The sequence below is a fragment of the Mytilus edulis genome, chromosome 12, assembly GCF_963676685.1.
Source record: "Mytilus edulis chromosome 12, xbMytEdul2.2, whole genome shotgun sequence".
Lineage (NCBI taxonomy): Eukaryota > Metazoa > Mollusca > Bivalvia > Mytilida > Mytilidae > Mytilus > Mytilus edulis.
This window is the reverse complement of record NC_092355.1, coordinates 79,694,041-79,713,044: the sequence shown is the minus strand read 5'-3', so window position 1 is coordinate 79,713,044 and position 19,004 is coordinate 79,694,041. Positions and strand designations below refer to the sequence as shown.

General features: G+C 34.1%; 2 protein-coding genes across 2 annotated transcripts; one reads left to right on the top strand and one right to left on the bottom strand.

The window, feature by feature from the left end:
- The first annotated feature begins 8,776 nt into the window (after window positions 1-8,776).
- Window positions 8,777-11,784, top strand: LOC139499195 (putative nuclease HARBI1). Its single transcript, XM_071287872.1, has 3 exons — window positions 8,777-9,520; window positions 10,542-10,831; window positions 11,588-11,784. The coding sequence occupies exons 1-3, from the start codon at window positions 8,980-8,982 to the stop codon at window positions 11,780-11,782; spliced, it is 1,026 nt and encodes a 341-aa protein (XP_071143973.1). The 5' UTR covers window positions 8,777-8,979; the 3' UTR covers window positions 11,783-11,784.
- A 1,506-nt stretch (window positions 11,785-13,290) lies between these two features.
- On the bottom strand, window positions 13,291-15,049 carry LOC139499194 (myb-related transcription factor, partner of profilin-like). Its single transcript, XM_071287871.1, has 2 exons — window positions 14,378-15,049; window positions 13,291-13,464 (listed from the first exon to the last, which is right to left on the bottom strand). The coding sequence occupies exons 1-2, from the start codon at window positions 14,799-14,801 to the stop codon at window positions 13,322-13,324; spliced, it is 567 nt and encodes a 188-aa protein (XP_071143972.1). The 5' UTR covers window positions 14,802-15,049; the 3' UTR covers window positions 13,291-13,321.
- Window positions 15,050-19,004: the final 3,955 nt, after the last annotated feature.

Here is a 19,004-nt window from a genome sequence, read left to right as displayed (position 1 = left end):
ATCATAGTCATGTCGTTCTCGAAACATTGAAGATGACTATGTGAAGCAAAGAACTGATGTGTTAAGTGATTATTATAGTCATGTCGTTCACGAAACATTGAAGATGACTATGTGAAGCAAAGAACTGATGTGTTAAGTGATTATTATAGTCATGTCGTTCACGAAACATTGAAGATGACTATGTGAAGCAAAGTACTGATGTGTTTAGTGAATATTATAGTCATGTCGTTCTCGAAACATTGAAGATGACTAGGTGAAGCAAAGTACTGATATGTTAAGTGATTATTATAGTCATGTCGTTCTCGAAACATTGAAGATTGGACTATGTGAAGCAAAGTACTGATATGTTAAGTGATTATTATAGTCATGTCGTTTTCAAAACATTGAAGATGACTATGTGAAGCAAAGTACTGATATGTTAAGTGATTATTATAGTCATGTCGTTCTCGAAACATTGAAGATTGGACTATGTGAAGCAAAGTACTGATATGTTTAGTGATTATTATAGTCATGTCGTTCTCGAAACATTGAAGATTGGACTAGGTGAAGCAAAGTACTGATGTGTGTAGTGATTATTATAGTCATGTCGTTCTCGAAACATTGAAGATGACTATGTGAAGCAAAGTACTGATATGTTTAGTGATTATTATAGTCATGTCGTTCTCGAAACATTGAAGATGACTATGTGAAGCAAAGTACTGATGTGTTTAGTGATTGTTATAGTCATGTCGTTCTCGAAACATTGAAGATGACTATGTGAAGCAAAGTACTGATATGTTTAGTGATTATTATAGTCATGTTCTCGAAACATTGAAGATTGGACTATGTGAAGCAAAGTACTGATGTGTTTAGTGATTATTATAGTCATGTCGTTCTCGAAACATTGAAGAGGACTATGTGTAGCAAAGTACTGATGTGGTTAGTGATTATTATAGTCATGTAGTTCTCGAAACATTGAAGATGACTATGTGAAGCAAAGTACTGATGTGTTTAGTGATTATTATAGTCATGTCGTTCTCGAAACATTGAAGATTGGACTATGTGAAGCAAAGTACTGATGTGTTTAGTGATCATTATAGTCATGTCGTTCTCGAAACATTGAAGATTGGACTATGTGAAGCAAAGTACTGATATGTTTAGTGATTATTATAGTCATGTCGTTCTCGAAACATTGAAGATGACTATGTGAAGCAAAGTACTGATGTGTTTAGTGATTATTATAGTCATGTCGTTCTCGAAACATTGAAGATTGGACTATGTGAAGCAAAGTACTGATATGTTTGGTGATTATTATAGTCATGTCGTTCTCGAAACATTGAAGATTGGACTAGGTGAAGCAAAGTACTGATGTGGTTAGTTATTATTATAGTCATGTCGTTCTCGAAACATTGAAGATTGAACTATGTGAAGCAAAGTACTGATGTGTTTAGTGATCATTATAGTCATGTCGTTCTCGAAACATTGAAGATGACTATGTGAAGCAAAGTACTGATGTGTTTAGTGATTATTATAGTCATGTCGTTCTCGAAACATTGAAGATTGGACCATGTGAAACAAAGTACTGATATGTTAAGTGATTATTATAGTCATGTCGTTCTCGAAACATTGAAGATTGGACTAGGTGAAGCAAAGTACTGATATGTTTAGTGATTATTATAGTCATGTCGTTCTCGAAACATTGACGATTGGACTCTGTGAAGCAAAGTACTGATGTGGTTAGTGATTATTATAGTCATGTCGTTCTCGAAACATTGAAGATTGGACCATGTGAAACAAAGTACTGATGTGGTTAGTGATTATTATAGTCATGTCGTTCTCGAAACATTGAAGATTGGACTATGTGAAGCAAAGTACTGATGTGTTTAGTGATTATTATAGTCATGTCGTTCTCGAAACATTGACGAGGACTATGTGAAGCAAAGTACTGATGTGTTTAGTGATCATTATAGTCATGTCGTTCTCGAAACATTGAAGATTGGACTATGTGAAGCAAAGTACTAATGTGTTTGGTGATTATTATAGTCATGTCGTTTTCGTAACATTGAAGATGACTATGTGAAGCAAAGTACTGATGTGTTTAGTGATTATTATAGTCATGTCGTTCTCGAAACATTGAAGATTGGACTATGTGAAGCAAAGTACTGATATGTTTAGTGATTATTATAGTCATGTCGTTCTCGAAACATTGAAGATGACTATGTGAAGCAAAGTACTGATGTGTTTAGTGATTATTATAGTCATGTTGGTCTCGAAACATTGAAGATGACTATGTGAAGCAAAGTACTGATATGTTAAGTGATTATTATAGTCATGTCGTTCTCGAAACATTGAAGATTAGACTATGTGAAGCAAAGTACTGATGTGTTAAGTGATTATTATAGTCATGTCGTTCTCGAAACATTGAAGATTGGACCATGTGAAACAAAGTACTGATGTGGTTAGTGATCATTATAGTCATGTCGTTCTCGAAACATTGAAGATGACTATGTGAAGCAAAGTACTGATATGTTTAGTGATTATTATAGTCATGTCGTTCTCGAAACATTGAAGATGACTATGTGAAGCAAAGTACTGATATGTTTAGTGATTATTATAGTCATGTCGTTCTCGAAACATTGAAGATGACTATGTGAAGCAAAGTACTGATGTGTTTAGTGATTATTATAGTCATGTTGTTCTCGAAACATTGAAGATTGGACTATGTGAAGCAAAGTACTGATATGTTTAGTGATTATTATAGTCATGTCGTTCTCGAAACATTGAAGATGACTATGTGAAGCAAAGTACTGATATGTTTAGTGATTATTATAGTCATGTCGTTCTCGAAACATTGAAGATGACTATGTGAAGCAAAGTACTGATATGTTAAGTGATTATTATAGTCATGTCGTTCTCGAAACATTGAAGATGACTATGTGATGCAAAGTACTGATGTGTTTAGTGATCATTATAGTCATGTCGTTCTTGAAACATTGAAGATTGGACTATGTGAAGCAAAGTACTGATATGTTTAGTGATTATTATAGTCATGTCGTTCTCGAAACATTGAAGATGACTATGTGAAGCAAAGTATTGATATGTTTAGTGATTATTATAGTCATGTCGTTCTCGAAACATTGAAGATTGGACTATGTGAAGCAAAGTACTGATATGTTTAGTGATTATTATAGTCATGTCGTTCTCGAAACATTGAAGATGACTATGTGAAGCAAAGTACTGATATGTTTAGTGATTATTATAGTCATGTCGTTCTCGAAACATTGAAGATGACTATGTGAAGCAAAGTACTGATGTGTTTAGTGATTATTATAGTCATGTTCTCGAAACATTGAAGATGACTATGTGAAGCAAAGTACTGATATGTTTAGTGATTATTATAGTCATGTCGTTCTCGAAACATTGAAGATGACTATGTGAAGCAAAGTACTGATGTGTTTAGTGATTATTATAGTCATGTTGTTCTCGAAACATTGAAGATTGGACTATGTGAAGCAAAGTACTGATATGTTTAGTGATTATTATAGTCATGTCGTTCTCGAAACATTGAAGATGACTATGTGAAGCAAAGTACTGATATGTTTAGTGATTATTATAGTCATGTCGTTCTCGAAACATTGAAGATGACTATGTGAAGCAAAGTACTGATATGTTAAGTGATTATTATAGTCATGTCGTTCTCGAAACATTGAAGATGACTATGTGATGCAAAGTACTGATGTGTTTAGTGATCATTATAGTCATGTCGTTCTTGAAACATTGAAGATTGGACTATGTGAAGCAAAGTACTGATATGTTTAGTGATTATTATAGTCATGTCGTTCTCGAAACATTGAAGATGACTATGTGAAGCAAAGTATTGATATGTTTAGTGATTATTATAGTCATGTCGTTCTCGAAACATTGAAGATTGGACTATGTGAAGCAAAGTACTGATATGTTTAGTGATTATTATAGTCATGTCGTTCTCGAAACATTGAAGATGACTATGTGAAGCAAAGTACTGATATGTTTAGTGATTATTATAGTCATGTCGTTCTCGAAACATTGAAGATGACTATGTGAAGCAAAGTACTGATGTGTTTAGTGATTATTATAGTCATGTTCTCGAAACATTGAAGATGACTATGTGAAGCAAAGTACTGATATGTTTAGTGATTATTATAGTCATGTCGTTCTCGAAACATTGAAGAGGACTATGTGTAGCAAAGTACTGATGTGGTTAGTGATTATTATAGTCATGTCGTTCTCGAAACATTGAAGATCACTATGTGAAGCAAAGTAGAGATGTGTTAAGGGATTATTATAGTCATGTCGTTCTCGAAACATTGAAGATCGGACTAGGTGAAGCAAAGTACTGATGTGGTTAGTTATTATTATAGTCATGTCGTTCTCGAAACATTGAAGATTGAACTATGTGAAGCAAAGTACTGATGTGTTTAGTGATCATTATAGTCATGTCGTTCTCGAAACATTGAAGATGACTATGTGAAGCAAAGTACTGATGTGGTTAGTGATTATTATAGTCATGTCGTTCTCGAAACATTGAAGATTGGACCATGTGAAACAAAGTACTGATGTGGTTAGTGATTATTATAGTCATGTCGTTCTCGAAACATTGAAGATTGGACTATGTGAAGCAAAGTACTGATGTGGTTAGTGATTATTATAGTCATGTCGTTCTCGAAACATTGAAGATGACTATGTGAAGCAAAGTACTGATGTGTTTAGTGATTATTATAGTCATGTCGTTCTCGAAACATTGAAGATTGGACTATGTGAAGCAAAGTACTGATGTGGTTAGTGATTATTATAGTCATGTCGTTCTCGAAACATTGAAGATTGGACTATGTGAAGCAAAGTACTAATGTGTTTGGTGATTAATATAGTCATGTCGTTCTCAAAACATTGAAGATGACTATGTGAAGCAAAGTACTGATGTGGTTAGTGATTATTATAGTCATGTCGTTCTCGAAACATTGAAGATTGGACTATGTGAAGCAAAGTACTAATGTGTTTGGTGATTAATATAGTCATGTCGTTCTCAAAACATTGAAGATGACTATGTGAAGCAAAGTACTGATGTGTTTAGTGATTATTATAGTCATGTCGTTCTCGAAACATTGAAGATTAGACTATGTGAAGCAAAGTACTGATGTGTTAAGTGATTATTATAGTCATGTCGTTCTCGAAACATTGAAGATTGGACTAGGTGAAGCAAAGTACTGATATGTTTAGTGATTATTATAGTCATGTCGTTCTCGAAACATTGACGATTGGACTCTGTGAAGCAAAGTACTGATGTGGTTAGTGATTATTATAGTCATGTCGTTCTCGAAACATTGAAGATGACTATGTGAAGCAAAGTACTGATATGTTTAGTGATTATAATAGTCATGTCGTTCTCGAAACATTGAAGATGACTATGTGAAGCAAAGTACTGATATGTTTAGTGATTATTATAGTCATGTCGTTCTTGAAACATTGAAGATTGGACTATGTGAAGCAAAGTACTGATATGTTTAGTGATTATTATAGTCATGTCGTTCTCGAAACATTGAAGATTGGACTATGTGAAGCAAAGTACTGATATGTTTAGTGATTATTATAGTCATGTCGTTCTCGAAACATTGAAGATTGGACTATGTGAAGCAAAGTACTGATATGTTTAGTGATTATAATAGTCATGTCGTTCTCGAAACATTGAAGATGACTATGTGAAGCAAAGTACTGATATGTTAAGTGATTAATATAGTCATGTCGTTCTCGAAACATTGAAGATGACTATGTGAAGCAAAGTACTGATATGTTTAGTGATTATTATAGTCATGTCGTTCTCGAAACATTGAAGATGACTATGTGAAGCAAAGTACTGATGTGTTAAGTGATTATTATAGTCATGTCGTTCTCGAAACATTGAAGATACTATGTGAAGCAAAGTACTAATGTGTTTAGTGATCATTATAGTCATGTCGTTCTCGAAACATTGAGGATGACTATGTGAAGCAAAGTACTGATATGTTTAGTGATCATTATAGTCATGTCGTTCTCGAAACATTGAAGATTGGACTATGTGATGTATGTGATGCCAAGATAATTACGATCACTTTTAATTCAAAGTTTTTTCTTTGGTATCTAATAAAAGACCTGAATTTGGTTTACTATTTTCATACCAGATGTCAACATATACATGCTTACATTAATAAGAGAAATAAATTGGATCGGTACAAATCCTAAAAATATCAGCAGAAAATTAATAATTTTGACGGTAATTAAGTTAGATGTTGCACATGTTAATGTTATTCTTGTCGTTTAAAACGTCTCGTATTGTCAGGATTGCCCAAAAGAAAAAAAACATCACTACTATACCATTGACATGCCACATGTCAACATACACATGCGTACATTATTAGGAGAAATAAAACAGACCAGCACAAGTGTTTGTATTATGAATGTTGCATCTATCACACAATTCTCATGCGTGTTTAAATTCTTGGTTTTACAGACATTCTGGTCTTGGTTATGCCCCCTCTGCGCCACGGAACCCAATGAATGTTGGCACTGATATACGATTCTAGCAAGAACACACCGTTGATGTTGGTATTAGTACATCTTCCATGCCACCAACCACTCTTCTTGTCGATAGAACACGACAAAGATGTATGTATGGCGTTTTACCTGTCACACTCTTCTTGTCGATAGAACACGACAAAGATGTATGTAGGTCGTTGTCCCTGTCACACTCTTCTTGTCAATAGAACACGACAAAGATGTATGTATGTCGTTGTCCCTGTCAAGTGTTGAAAACATCCTAATATTCGTTGGATTCTTCTGCCCATCTATCATTGAATCACCTGAAAAGATAAATTAATGGATGATTGTTTGGTGTTAAACGCCCCTCTCAGTGCTGGATTCGAATTCATAACCTCATGTTGACAGGCTTGTGATAAGTAATTTGACAATTTAGAACTCCCGGCGATCGATGCCCCTGTAAATATAGATGTAAAATACGTAAATTAAATCAACAGTACATTACCGATGCTTAAATAAGTCTGAATACAACAGTGAATTACATTGTTTTGGATTTTTTTTCTCGAGTACATCAACCTAATGTTCATGAACACGTATCGTCTGATGTGTCCTCTTATTACCAGACATTATCTATAAATCATTATAGCAATGGGAATAGCAATATTCTTCGTAAACGATCTTCAGCTACATGTCATTATGGCCCTCTGAACCTAGGAACCGTTAGTTTTTATATCTATTTCATGTGATATAGCAAATTTTACCGAAATTCTAACTAAACAGCAGTTTGGGTAAATGCTGGTGAAAAGTAAAACTAATAAATAAACCATATGTAAAAGAGGGACGAACGATACAAAAGGGACTGTCAAACTCATAAATCTAAAATAAACTGACAACGCCATGGCTAAAAATGAAAAAGACAAACAGACAAACAATAGTACACATGACAGAACATAGAAAACTAAAGAATAAACAACACGAACCCCACCAAAAACTAGGGGTGATATCAGGTGCTCCGGAAGGGTAAGCAGATCCTGCTCCACATGAGGCACCCGTCGTGTTGCTTATCGTGTTGTAAGGATCTTTATAAAGAAAGAAATCAAAACGTTATAAATTGCATGAGCGCTTCTTTGGATTTACCTTCATCAATAATGCTCAAAGCCGCAAATATGAAAGTCATTGATGTACAAGAACCGAAACAGTCAAATAGCTTTATGCCAAAAAGGGACCTAAAAATAGCTAAATCCATATATAAAGAAAATGTTCGAATCGTACCTAGAAATAAATCGTAGATAAAATGTAAATAGTATTACATGAATAGTTTATTGTGAGAATATAATACAATCCGTTATTATCTTCGTATAGTTGATGCGTTGTCATCGGTTTTAGTTTGTATCTCGAATTTGTTGTTCGCTTTATCGATTGATGACTATTGAATACCGATTCACTATTGTTGCTTTTATTTGATATTGAATAACAAAAGAGGTACACAACGGCATTATATTGGAAAAATTCTGAAAATGTTTTATTAGATTAAGAAAGGTATTAAGCAGATAAAGTGGCCTGCCAAGCACAAACAATATCATATAACTAAATCAATTGACATAGAAAGTGCACAATTAAGTATATGGTTAGAGGCTATTTTCTCTGTTTTTCTAATTCGATAGCTTAATTGTGATGATATGTTTTGATAATATTCTTAAATTAATTGTGTGAAAAAGCCTGCTAAAATACTTCACTTTTCTTGAATAACCCGATAGTCATTTAAAGTTATTAGGTCAATTCTACAATATTATGTAATTGTGATAATGTATTACTCATTTTTTTTACAAAACACTCGTATTGATACGATTTACAAACGGACAATATCATTTGAAGCCTTGTCCACACAAACAACAACATAATTATCTTGAAGAGATGATAGACATTTCATTTCCTCTATATCTCTGAAAACGGAATTTGGTCGATCATTCACACAGTTTTTCAACTCATGAATTCGATTTTTTATCAGAGACCTGATTGTTTTGACCCATTCTGACAAAGTATCCAGTTTGACAAATGTTCTGGCGTAGTCCTCAGTAGAATCCATAATTATCTTGAAGTAATGATTCGACTTGATGTGTTGGGCTTCTCTAAATTTAGGACCACAATATTTCACCTTTCGGAGATGTTCATGCTCAATAAATGTTTCGATCCCCAGTAATAACGTGCCCAGATGGGCTCTGAATATAAGTCAAGTGGAAACACCAGGGGTCTGTTGTTCAACTTGTCGTTAAATTAAACGAGTCGTTAAATTTTACTAATCACTGCGTTAAATTTAATCAGTCCATTATCATGTTGTTCAACTTGTCGTTAAATTTAACGAGTCGTTTAAAATTGTCAAAGTGTCGTTATATTTAATCGACCTCATTGAGGATGATTAAATTTTAATCAGTTGATTAACCTCAATCTAAGATGGCTGTCAATGTTTTGTTTCAACCACCTGTTGTAAGAAGAGAGCGACATTTTCGCGGTTTTGACCCTCTAGAAAGGGAATTTTCTGATGAGGAGCTAAGGCAGAGATATAGATTTGGCAGAGAGACCATTGGGTACCTGTCAGATTTAATGAGAGGGGATCTGGAGCGTGGGACAAACAAGGAGACAGCCCTTTCAGTGGAACAACAGGTTATGATTGCCTTGAGGTTTTATGGAAGTGGATCACACTTGCAAGTAGTTGGGGACACGATGGGATTTGACAAGTCAACTGTGTCTCGGGTGATTGACCGTGTGACAGATTCATTAGTTGCCATGAAGGATGACTTCATATCGTGGCCAGATAATCAGAGGAAGAATGTGATAAGGGCTGGTTTTTATGAAAAGGCTGGTTTTCCAAACGTGGTTGGATGCATTGACGGGACTCACATACGGATTACTGGGCCTAGCATTGATGAACCAGCATTTGTTAACCGAAAGGGGTTCCATAGCATCAACGTACAAGCTATTTGTGACCATGAAGGTAATTTAAAACACTGTATTATACCTATTTTATGTTTACAACATGCTTTGTGTGCGTCCTTTTTCTTGACATCTTCATTCGTCCTTGACCATATATACATGGCTGGTTTTCTGTTGAACTGGTTTTCAGCTTATATGAAAATCGATGGATAAAGAAAGACAACTCAATCTTGACATATACTTTCTATTGGATTTGTAGACTCGATCATGAGTTGCTTTTTACCAGAGACATATACATGATATACATGATATATACACATAATTTGTCTCAGTTTTTACCGTTTCACTTTTAAATATACTGAATCGAATGAACTGCTAAGAGTTTATGAACATAAATTTATTGATCAAAATAGTTATAAAGATTTGCCCACCCACCCCTTATCTGCTTTAGGTAGAATTTGTCACAGTCAGGCTTATAAACTTGTGAAACGTCAACAAATAGTGTGCCCCATGTAGTTTGAAGAAATTCTAGATCTACCTCAAAATGTTTCTGTGAGAAGCCCCCCCCCCCCCCCCCAAAAAAAAAAAAACCAACTAAAAAAAAAAACCATACAAAACTGAAAAACACAAAACAAAAAAATAAGTGTCCAATCTGTCATCCAAATATCAAGTTCGCCTACCCATTCTTTTCGGTTGGGAAATAGTGACCAGTCCTTTAAAAATAAGCCAGTCATTGTTCAATATATTTTTTTTAAATGTTAAGGGAGCATATTACTTCGATCCTCGATGTATTGTTTATCTGAATTGTTTATACTATACATATTTTGCTTTCATCACATTGCAAATTCGGCTAATATTTTAATGACTCGAACTATAATGAACAAACTACATGCATACACATAAAAGAAGAGGTGGTAATGATTGCTAATGGGACATATCTCCACAAGAGATTAAATGACACAGAAATAAACAGCTTTGGGTCACCATACTTATTCACAATCACTGACTCGCCGTTTGCCTTGACAAATGAATTATGGAACTACTTTTTTCCACTTTTTTAATTATCATATTTTTGTTTAAAGGTAGATTCACCAACATCAGTGCTAGGTGGCCAGGATCAGCACATGATTCTCATGTTTTCAGAACCTCAGCCATAGGACAACATCTTGAGAATGGATATCGAGGAATTGGACAAGGTGTATTGTTAGGAGACAGTGGCTATCCCTGCAGACAGTTTTTGCTGACACCATACAGACAACCAGCTGCTGGTAGAGGTCAAGCAAGGTTTAACAGAAGACATTGCTCAACAAGGTCAACAATAGAAAGGACATTTGGAATATGGAAGAAGCGTTTTCACATTCTAGGATCAGAGGTACAATTCAATTCTTTACAAATAAATATAGTAGTAATATGTAATATGCCCTTATATTTTAAAAGTCATGTTTTTTTTCTTGTGAGACTGCTGTCTACTAAATCTCTCATTAGTACATTTTTCGATTTCTCTTTTCAGTTAAGGTCTTCATAATGGTCCCCTTCTCTGTCTTTTGGTTATAGCTACTGTACGTTTTTTTTTTGCTGACCACAGTTTGGTTGCCTATAATTGCTTACATCCACTTCATTTTAACTTTGCAGGATACATACATTTAAGTTATAAAATTAACAATCACTCCAAATCTCCTTATTTTTATTACGTAATAAAACCCGAAAATAAAAAATGAAAAATCAGTTGTATATTAAAGGGCTGATAAAACTGACCTCAGTTAAATATCAAGCCAGGACAAGAACACAATGATCGACAATTTATCACACAGATCAAAACCCTAAAATTATACGGATAACAGGGATCCAGTTGGAAAATTGGTAATGTTAGTTCGGTTACTTCATGTAGTCCTGTTTGGGGTAACTGCTCCAAGTTAGTCATTACTGTAACTTTATTAAATCGTGAATGCTACAGTACATCATCAGTTGGACAGTTTGTTCAGCTTTATGTCTGATTTGGTCCTTTTTTTAATTAAATTATAGTGTTTTTGTAATAAATTTACTTATTCATGAGCAATGTTAATTCATGCTACATACAAATAGTAATTCTGTCACACTTTAAAATAAACGTTTTTAAATTGTATTCCAGATCCGAATGAAACCTGATAAAGCTTGCAGAATCATCATTGCTTGTGGTATTCTGCACAATATTGCCATCATGAGGAATGAACCTGAAGTTGCAGAAGAACAATTGATTGACAATCAACCTCAGATGCCACCATATAATGGTCCACAGGACGGAAAAGGCATACGGGACCATTTTGCTACCACTTTTTTTGCCTAATAAATTGCATGTTTTTATTTTTCCATATTTTCATAAATTGTCTTTCATTAAAAATATGAGGAAATTTGAAAATAGTAACAAATCTTTGTATGATCAGTTTGAATATGACCTACCGAATTAGACTATTTACCGGATTTGTAATCACTTAAGCAACACGACGGGTGCCACATGTGGAGCAGGATCTGCTTACCCTTCCGGAGCACCTGAGATCACCCCTAGTTTTTGGTGGGGTTCGTGTTGTTTATTCTTTAGTTTTCTATGTTGTGTCGTGTGTACTATTGTTTTTCTGTTTGTCTTTTTTATTTTTAGCCATGGCGTTGTCAGTTTGTTTTAGATTTATGAGTTTGACTGTCCCTTTGGTATCTTTCGTCCCTCTTTGACAATGTGTTGAGAGAGGAAGTGTGCATTTTCGCGACTTCAATACTGGTATAGTAAATGGTGAGCAGTTAGTCGCCTATGAAATCAAAAACCCAGTAGCCAGGAAACTGTTTTTCAGTACAAGAATAAGAATATGTGGTATGATTGCCAATTGATTATATCAATTACCATATGGAAAAAAAATTATTATTTAAATGCCCAAAAAAGGCACAAGCCATGGCCGACAGTGCAAGGACTGTATAGCCAAGCAAGGTCATTTAAAATTTTTTGATTCATGTATCACTTATTATTTTTTGAATGATGGAGGTGCAATATGTGGCTTAATTGTAATTACTGGTCTATTTTCTTTTACATAGGAGTGTGCACACAAAATTAAATGAATGTGTTGGCCTCATAGTAATTTCTGAAATACAAATCAACAATATAACAATGAATTTAATACATTTAATACATAGAGGCAAGTGCCTGAGAGAGTGTAACTGGTTCAGAATTGCCACCCACTAACTTCTGCAACAGCTCAATTTGTAGTTCCAGTTTGTTCCTCTCCAAGTCCATATGCACTTTCTGCTTCTCTTGGATTTCTAGTTTACCTTGCAGTGCACGATACTGCATGTCGTGAATATCCTGCACTGTTTCCTTTTTCAAAGGTGTTCTCACTGTCCTACAAATAATAAAAACATAATGAATTCTGTAAAAGATCGATTAATTTTACATCTCTTTTTATTGATCGATTCAACGTCATAGTTCCATCAAATAACCAGTCAGAATATGTCACGTTTTCCGGCTTGAAATATGTGAATAGGTGGGGGGAAACTGTCAGAAAAATATATGAAAATGTAAAAAAAGAAAACTTGAAGTATTGACCAAATAATCTAGCGCAACCTGTTTCCACAACACATTTTCAAAGAGTTCTTGTATACATCCCCATAGTACGGTAGAAAAATAATTTTTTTTAAATCTAAAATTTCGGGAAAATATTCATTCTACTTTTTTGTTCTTTTGTTTTTGTTGAAGGTGGCTTACGGTGACCTTCAGTTGTTAATTTCTGGTCTCTTGTGGGGAGCTGTCTCATTGGCAATTATACCACATCTTCTTTTTTTACATTTACAACTTACTTCTTCCTATCTGTTTGTTCTTGAATATGTGGAACGACTGTTTGTGTCAGGATGGGGTCATATCCTGAAAGCAGAGACGGACTTGGTGGACTGGAGGGGGTGGACTGTCCCTTATCAGAGATGCTGCAGATTCATACAAATCCTGGCTGGCATCTTCTTCCGGCAAAGTGGCATTGATAGATGGTTGATCTGTAATAAATGAGAACAAAATTATTCGTTGATACTGTGTTTGGGTATATTTTATTAATTCTAAAAAGGGGGGGGGGCAATTGAAAAGGCATACTATCATCATTCAATTAAATTCAGATACAATTACTTTAAATTTCAAGATAAAAATATTGCACAAGACTAATTAAGACCCTATTTCAACCCTTTTCAGATTATCAAGGGTCTCAGCTATAAACTAATATGTGTTCCTGTCTAGGTTCAGTCTGCAACAACAAATTGATCAACTTTATTCCGGATTTATGACAACCAGTCCGTATCTGTTTTAATATTATAAATCATGACTGGTTTTCGGTCGAAATTAGCTATTGCGGTTCCCTTTAATCAATCAACAGATACCAGTTTAAAGACGACTTGGCGGGCACCTGCAGCCACTTGTGAACTAATGTTGAAAATAATACTTTAAAACTGTTATCAGTTTAAGCAAATGCAATCTTTCAATAGTATATCAAGTGGAAAACCTTCAAACCAACAAGAAACACGTTGGCAATCATTTAATGATCGAAAATATTGGTTAAAATAAATTGTTATCAGTCACGTGATATCAGTTGGGAATTCCCCTACTTGTTGTGACGGCGGAGCAGACGAAACTTTTACCAAAATTTAAGAAAGGAAACTATGTATCCCGGTATTAAAAAGGATACAAATATTTGTGTTAATTTCATTGAAAATTAACAATAACAATAAAAAGAACCTTCAAAACAAAATTTAGCCAAAAAATGTTTGTTTTTATATGATAAATAAAAACATGTTAAGTGAAACTGATCAAGTTACTTTTTACAAAGTTCAATAAGAAGGGTAGAGCCTTGAGAAGTTCTAATTAAGGGGAAAACACATTTGGGGATTTATTTCAAAGTGTTAAAAAATATTTACTTACTTGTCTGGAATGATTCAGTTTCAAGTCCACCCTGAATCCCCCTGAAGCTGGTGGTGTCCTTCATAAGATCGATAACTTTTCCTACTGCAGAGCTAGGTTGTTTTGGAGCTGGTCCTCCCCCAGTTTTGAACAACTCACTCCTGTGAGTTGTGTACACAGCCTTGGCCACTCTTGTGGTATTCCTCCACTTGTTCCTAACTTCTGTGGCTGTACGGATGGCAACTCCAAGAGAATTAACTTTTATGGCTATGTCATCCCATACCTTCTTCTTCAACTGGTTGGTCACTGTATTAGTAAGTTTTCCATTAATTACACCAGAGTGTTTCTCTACTAGTTGCTGGATCAGGTCTTCCTCTGCCACAGTGAAGTTGGTCTTCTTCAGTCTTTTAAGTTTACTTGGGTTTTGTTCAGTAGATTCAGCCATTGTTGTACAGACAGGATGCTCCAGAACAATGCATGATGGGTTGGTTTTATTTAATCACTTGATTAATCAGTTGATTAAATTTTAACGCATTGATTAATCAGTTGATTAAATTTTAATTCATTGATTATTTAATCGACACGTTAAATATTGTTGAACAACAGAAAATAAACGACTCGTTATGTAACGACTGGTTAAAAGATTTAATGACTCGTTAAATTTAATCAATCGTTAAAATAACGACAAGTTGAACAACAGACCCCAGGTTTCATAGTTTTTTGTTATGTATTGGTTTTTTTTTTGTGGAAAATAAAGTGGAATTGTAGATGTTCAAGATGAATTTATTCAAGTTGATCAACCATGTTTCATTTGATGGTAACTATAAATGTGAGGCGGTTTCACATGAAAAAATATCGTTTCTGTACTGTTACTTTGTGTCAATTACTTATATGTTCGAGAATATTGTATAGTCCTTCAACAAATTAATACACAGTAGGATCAAAAGGAAAATATTTAACATGTTCGAACTACATGTAGTCCATATAGTTGACTATGCGGTAGGGTAGGAATGTATTCAGAAATATGCTTATGCCTTGGTCTTCATTCGAGCAGTTGTGAACATTATGCCAAGTTTATAGCGTTTATTTGGATGTATTAATTCGCGGATACGTCCGGCTAGAATGATAATGTTATCCAAAGCCTCGTATAGAAGGGAGGCGAAAGACACAAGAGGAGTATCAAACTCAAAAGCCGAAAATAAACTGACAACACTATGGCTACACAAGATAAAGACAAACAACATTAAACGAAACGAAACTAAAGACTGAGGATCACAAACCAACCAGAAAGTGTTATGATGCTCTCTGTGTGTTATGTCCAGATATACTAATTATTTCTTACTACTATATGAAATATTTGCCACTGGACGTCATGCAAAAACAAAATTTAACAATCAATCATTCAATTGATTATCAAATAATTTTCAAATATATTCCATTTACACATGAATTTACAATTTTATTGCATTCATCGACATGCATAAAACTACTGGTAAAGTAAACCTGGTTTTCTAGCTAGCTTAATATCTCACATGTATGACTGTCACATAAAGTTCTATTATATTGACAAAGATGTGTGAACAAAACAAACTGGCATAACAGGTAAAAATGTCAAAAAGTGGGGTACAGCAGTCAACATTGTGACATCAACTATATCACTTTAAAAAAATAATAAAATATGTATAAAAAAAAACACCAAAAAGGCGTAGCGACAAAGAACATAAGCAAACATGAGAGACAAGAATACAAAAATTTACCATGGCACCATAATACAATGATGAGATGTATAAGTAGAGAGCCACGTCAAATAGTAATTACCAAAAAAAAAGACTAAACAGTTAAGATGATGAACAACGTCAGTACCCAGAATCTATAATTCAAGACCATCGTCTATTATTTGTGAAGTTGATATTATATTTATTTATAAGTGCAAACACATCAAACAAATGGATAACATCTGACCTATTCCTGACTTTGTACAGGCATCTTATGTAGAAAAGGGTTGATAAAACCTTGTTTATAGCTTGATAAACATCTCACTTGTATGACAGTCGCATAAAATTCGTTTATATTGACAACGATATGATAACAAAACAAGAACTTAACCCTAGTCAAAAACTAAGACTGGGGTTAAGTTTGATTTATAAACAAATTCCACACAAGTCATGCAAGATGCTTAGATTACAAGTGCACAAGGGAACTTAATAATTTGCGAATATAAGTTATAATTAGGATGCTTAGATTACAAGTGCACAAGGGGACTTAATAATTTACAAATATAAGTTATAATTAGGAGTACCTGCGGTTCAACTGTAACCTGTAATTGTGAGTTGGTAGTTAGTGCTTTCATTCCCCACGCATATTGTATCATAGACGGCATATGCTGAAGTCCTAATAATATCTTCTAGGTCAAATCGGACTTTGTAGGAATTATGTTATCGAAGAATGTAATTGAGATTGTCATTTCCTTTTGAAATAGATAATAATTTACTGATTATAAGTGTAAATATTATAAACACGCTATTATCATGGATTTATTTTTGCGATTTTTAGTCAACATTGTTCTCGCTGTTTAATATTTGCATTTGAATTGTTCGTCTGTTATTTTCCTAAAAAAATAATTAAGCGCCAATAAGATATAACGGATGTTCATATTAAATGCAAATTAAGTCATGTAAGTCTAGAAGCAAAATAAGCTAACAATATTGATATTCTATGAAACTACTTTTCGAGATATTAAAAGATGAGAAAAAGCTGGCTCGAACTTATATTAAGCATTGGCTTTACTTGGGTTTCACATCGTAGAAATTTGCTTAAATATTGTAAAATATCCTTTTGTGATCTATTGAAGTCTTTTATGAAAAGAAAAGTGGGTAATATAGGTCAAAATTTGTAACCTACATAGTAGGGAAAACACAAGGAATCAACACATTTTACAAAAAATCCAAAATCTGACAAAATAACATAAAATACACATATTTTCGCCGAAAGTTTTTAATACACTTTTGGATGCTTCATTGTTGTTGTTTTGTACTTAAGAGAATGTTGTCTTGCGACCGTCCGTATTGAGATATTTTAAATTTTATTCATTTACCATTTTATAGACTCTTTTTGAGAATTGTTAGACTTACATCATAAAACAAATGTGTCAGTAGTTGAACACTTTTTTTTAAAAAGATTATCGAGGTTGTTTAACGTTCAATGACGTACATCCTTAATATGCTATCATTCACGCATGAACATTTGGTAAACTTAAGCTCTTTCAAACAATGTAGGATACGATAACGACTTTACTATGTGTCCAAGAAAAGCATATACCACTATAATACAAAACCATCCATGCAACAAAAAAAAAATGACAGAACAAACATTGTATCAAAGTTTTATCAACGCCAATACAAGAGTGGCAAAACCCATAAGTTGAAAATGAACTGACACCGCCATTACTAAAAAAGGAAAAAGACCAACAAACAAACACTAGTACACAAACATCATACAAAACTAAAGCCTAAGCAACACAAACCCCACCACAGCTGGGGTGATCTCATGGGCTCTGGATGGGTAAGGTGATCCTGTACCACATGTGATACCCGTTGTGATGCTCATCTTAGTACAAACTCGATTATCAGTCTAATTCGGTAGGTCACATTTTTCAAACGGACAGGATTGTAGTTACGACATAGGGAACATATCCGATGTCTTCTGCGAAGCGGATATTCCATAACGCATAACGGTGAACCAACTTGTGATTAGGTCCGTAAAATTTAAGAAAGGGATGATTTCGTCAACAATTGGAAATCTTGGTTCGATAGCTTCCTTGTGAACTGCAACCCTCTATCAAGGAAACCGTGATAAGAAATAAAAGACCGGGAAAATCGTGTCAATTGGAAGATATATACTCCGTATGCAAGCGCTACTTTAACGTTGCTACATAGAAATGGAAAGTTAAGAATTGGGAAGCTGTAATTATCTCTCTTGTCGTAAATATTTGTTTTTAACCGAGCCTCATTTTCAATTTGATATAAGTCAAGATATGCGGCAAACTAAACTGTTTCCTTTATTTCAAGTTCGATAGAATAGATACGTTCAACATAGTAATCAAACTTTGAATCATTTAATGAGAGAATAACAAAGATAAAGAATACTACTAACTTCTTTTCTTTTTTCCTAGGAAGTTCCTGTAAGAAATCAGCCTCACAAGAATAAAAGAACAAGTAGGCATGACGGGGGCACGGTTGGTTACCCATGAAAACACCGATTGTTTGTTGAAAAAAGCCATCAAAACGTTACAAATATGTTGTCAATAAAGAAAGAAATCAAGCATCTTAATAATTTCAGTTTCAGAAAACAATTTGTTTGAATTAGAGTGATTTTTACAAAGTAAGATGTTTCCCGCCATAAGACAAGATACTTGTATCTACACCTACGTTAACCAGTCTTTTTATGAAACAAAGCAAAACCAGCTCTATAGTATAGTATAGGTTACTTAACTACATATTTTAGAAAAAAAATTAGCATCTTAAAACATGCATTGAAATACAGTCTTCTTCAATGTCGCGAACATGACGACTAACGATAAATGAAGGAAATAATTAAGGTGCATTTAAGATTGGTTGTCCAACTACATGTATTAAATAGAAACAGATGA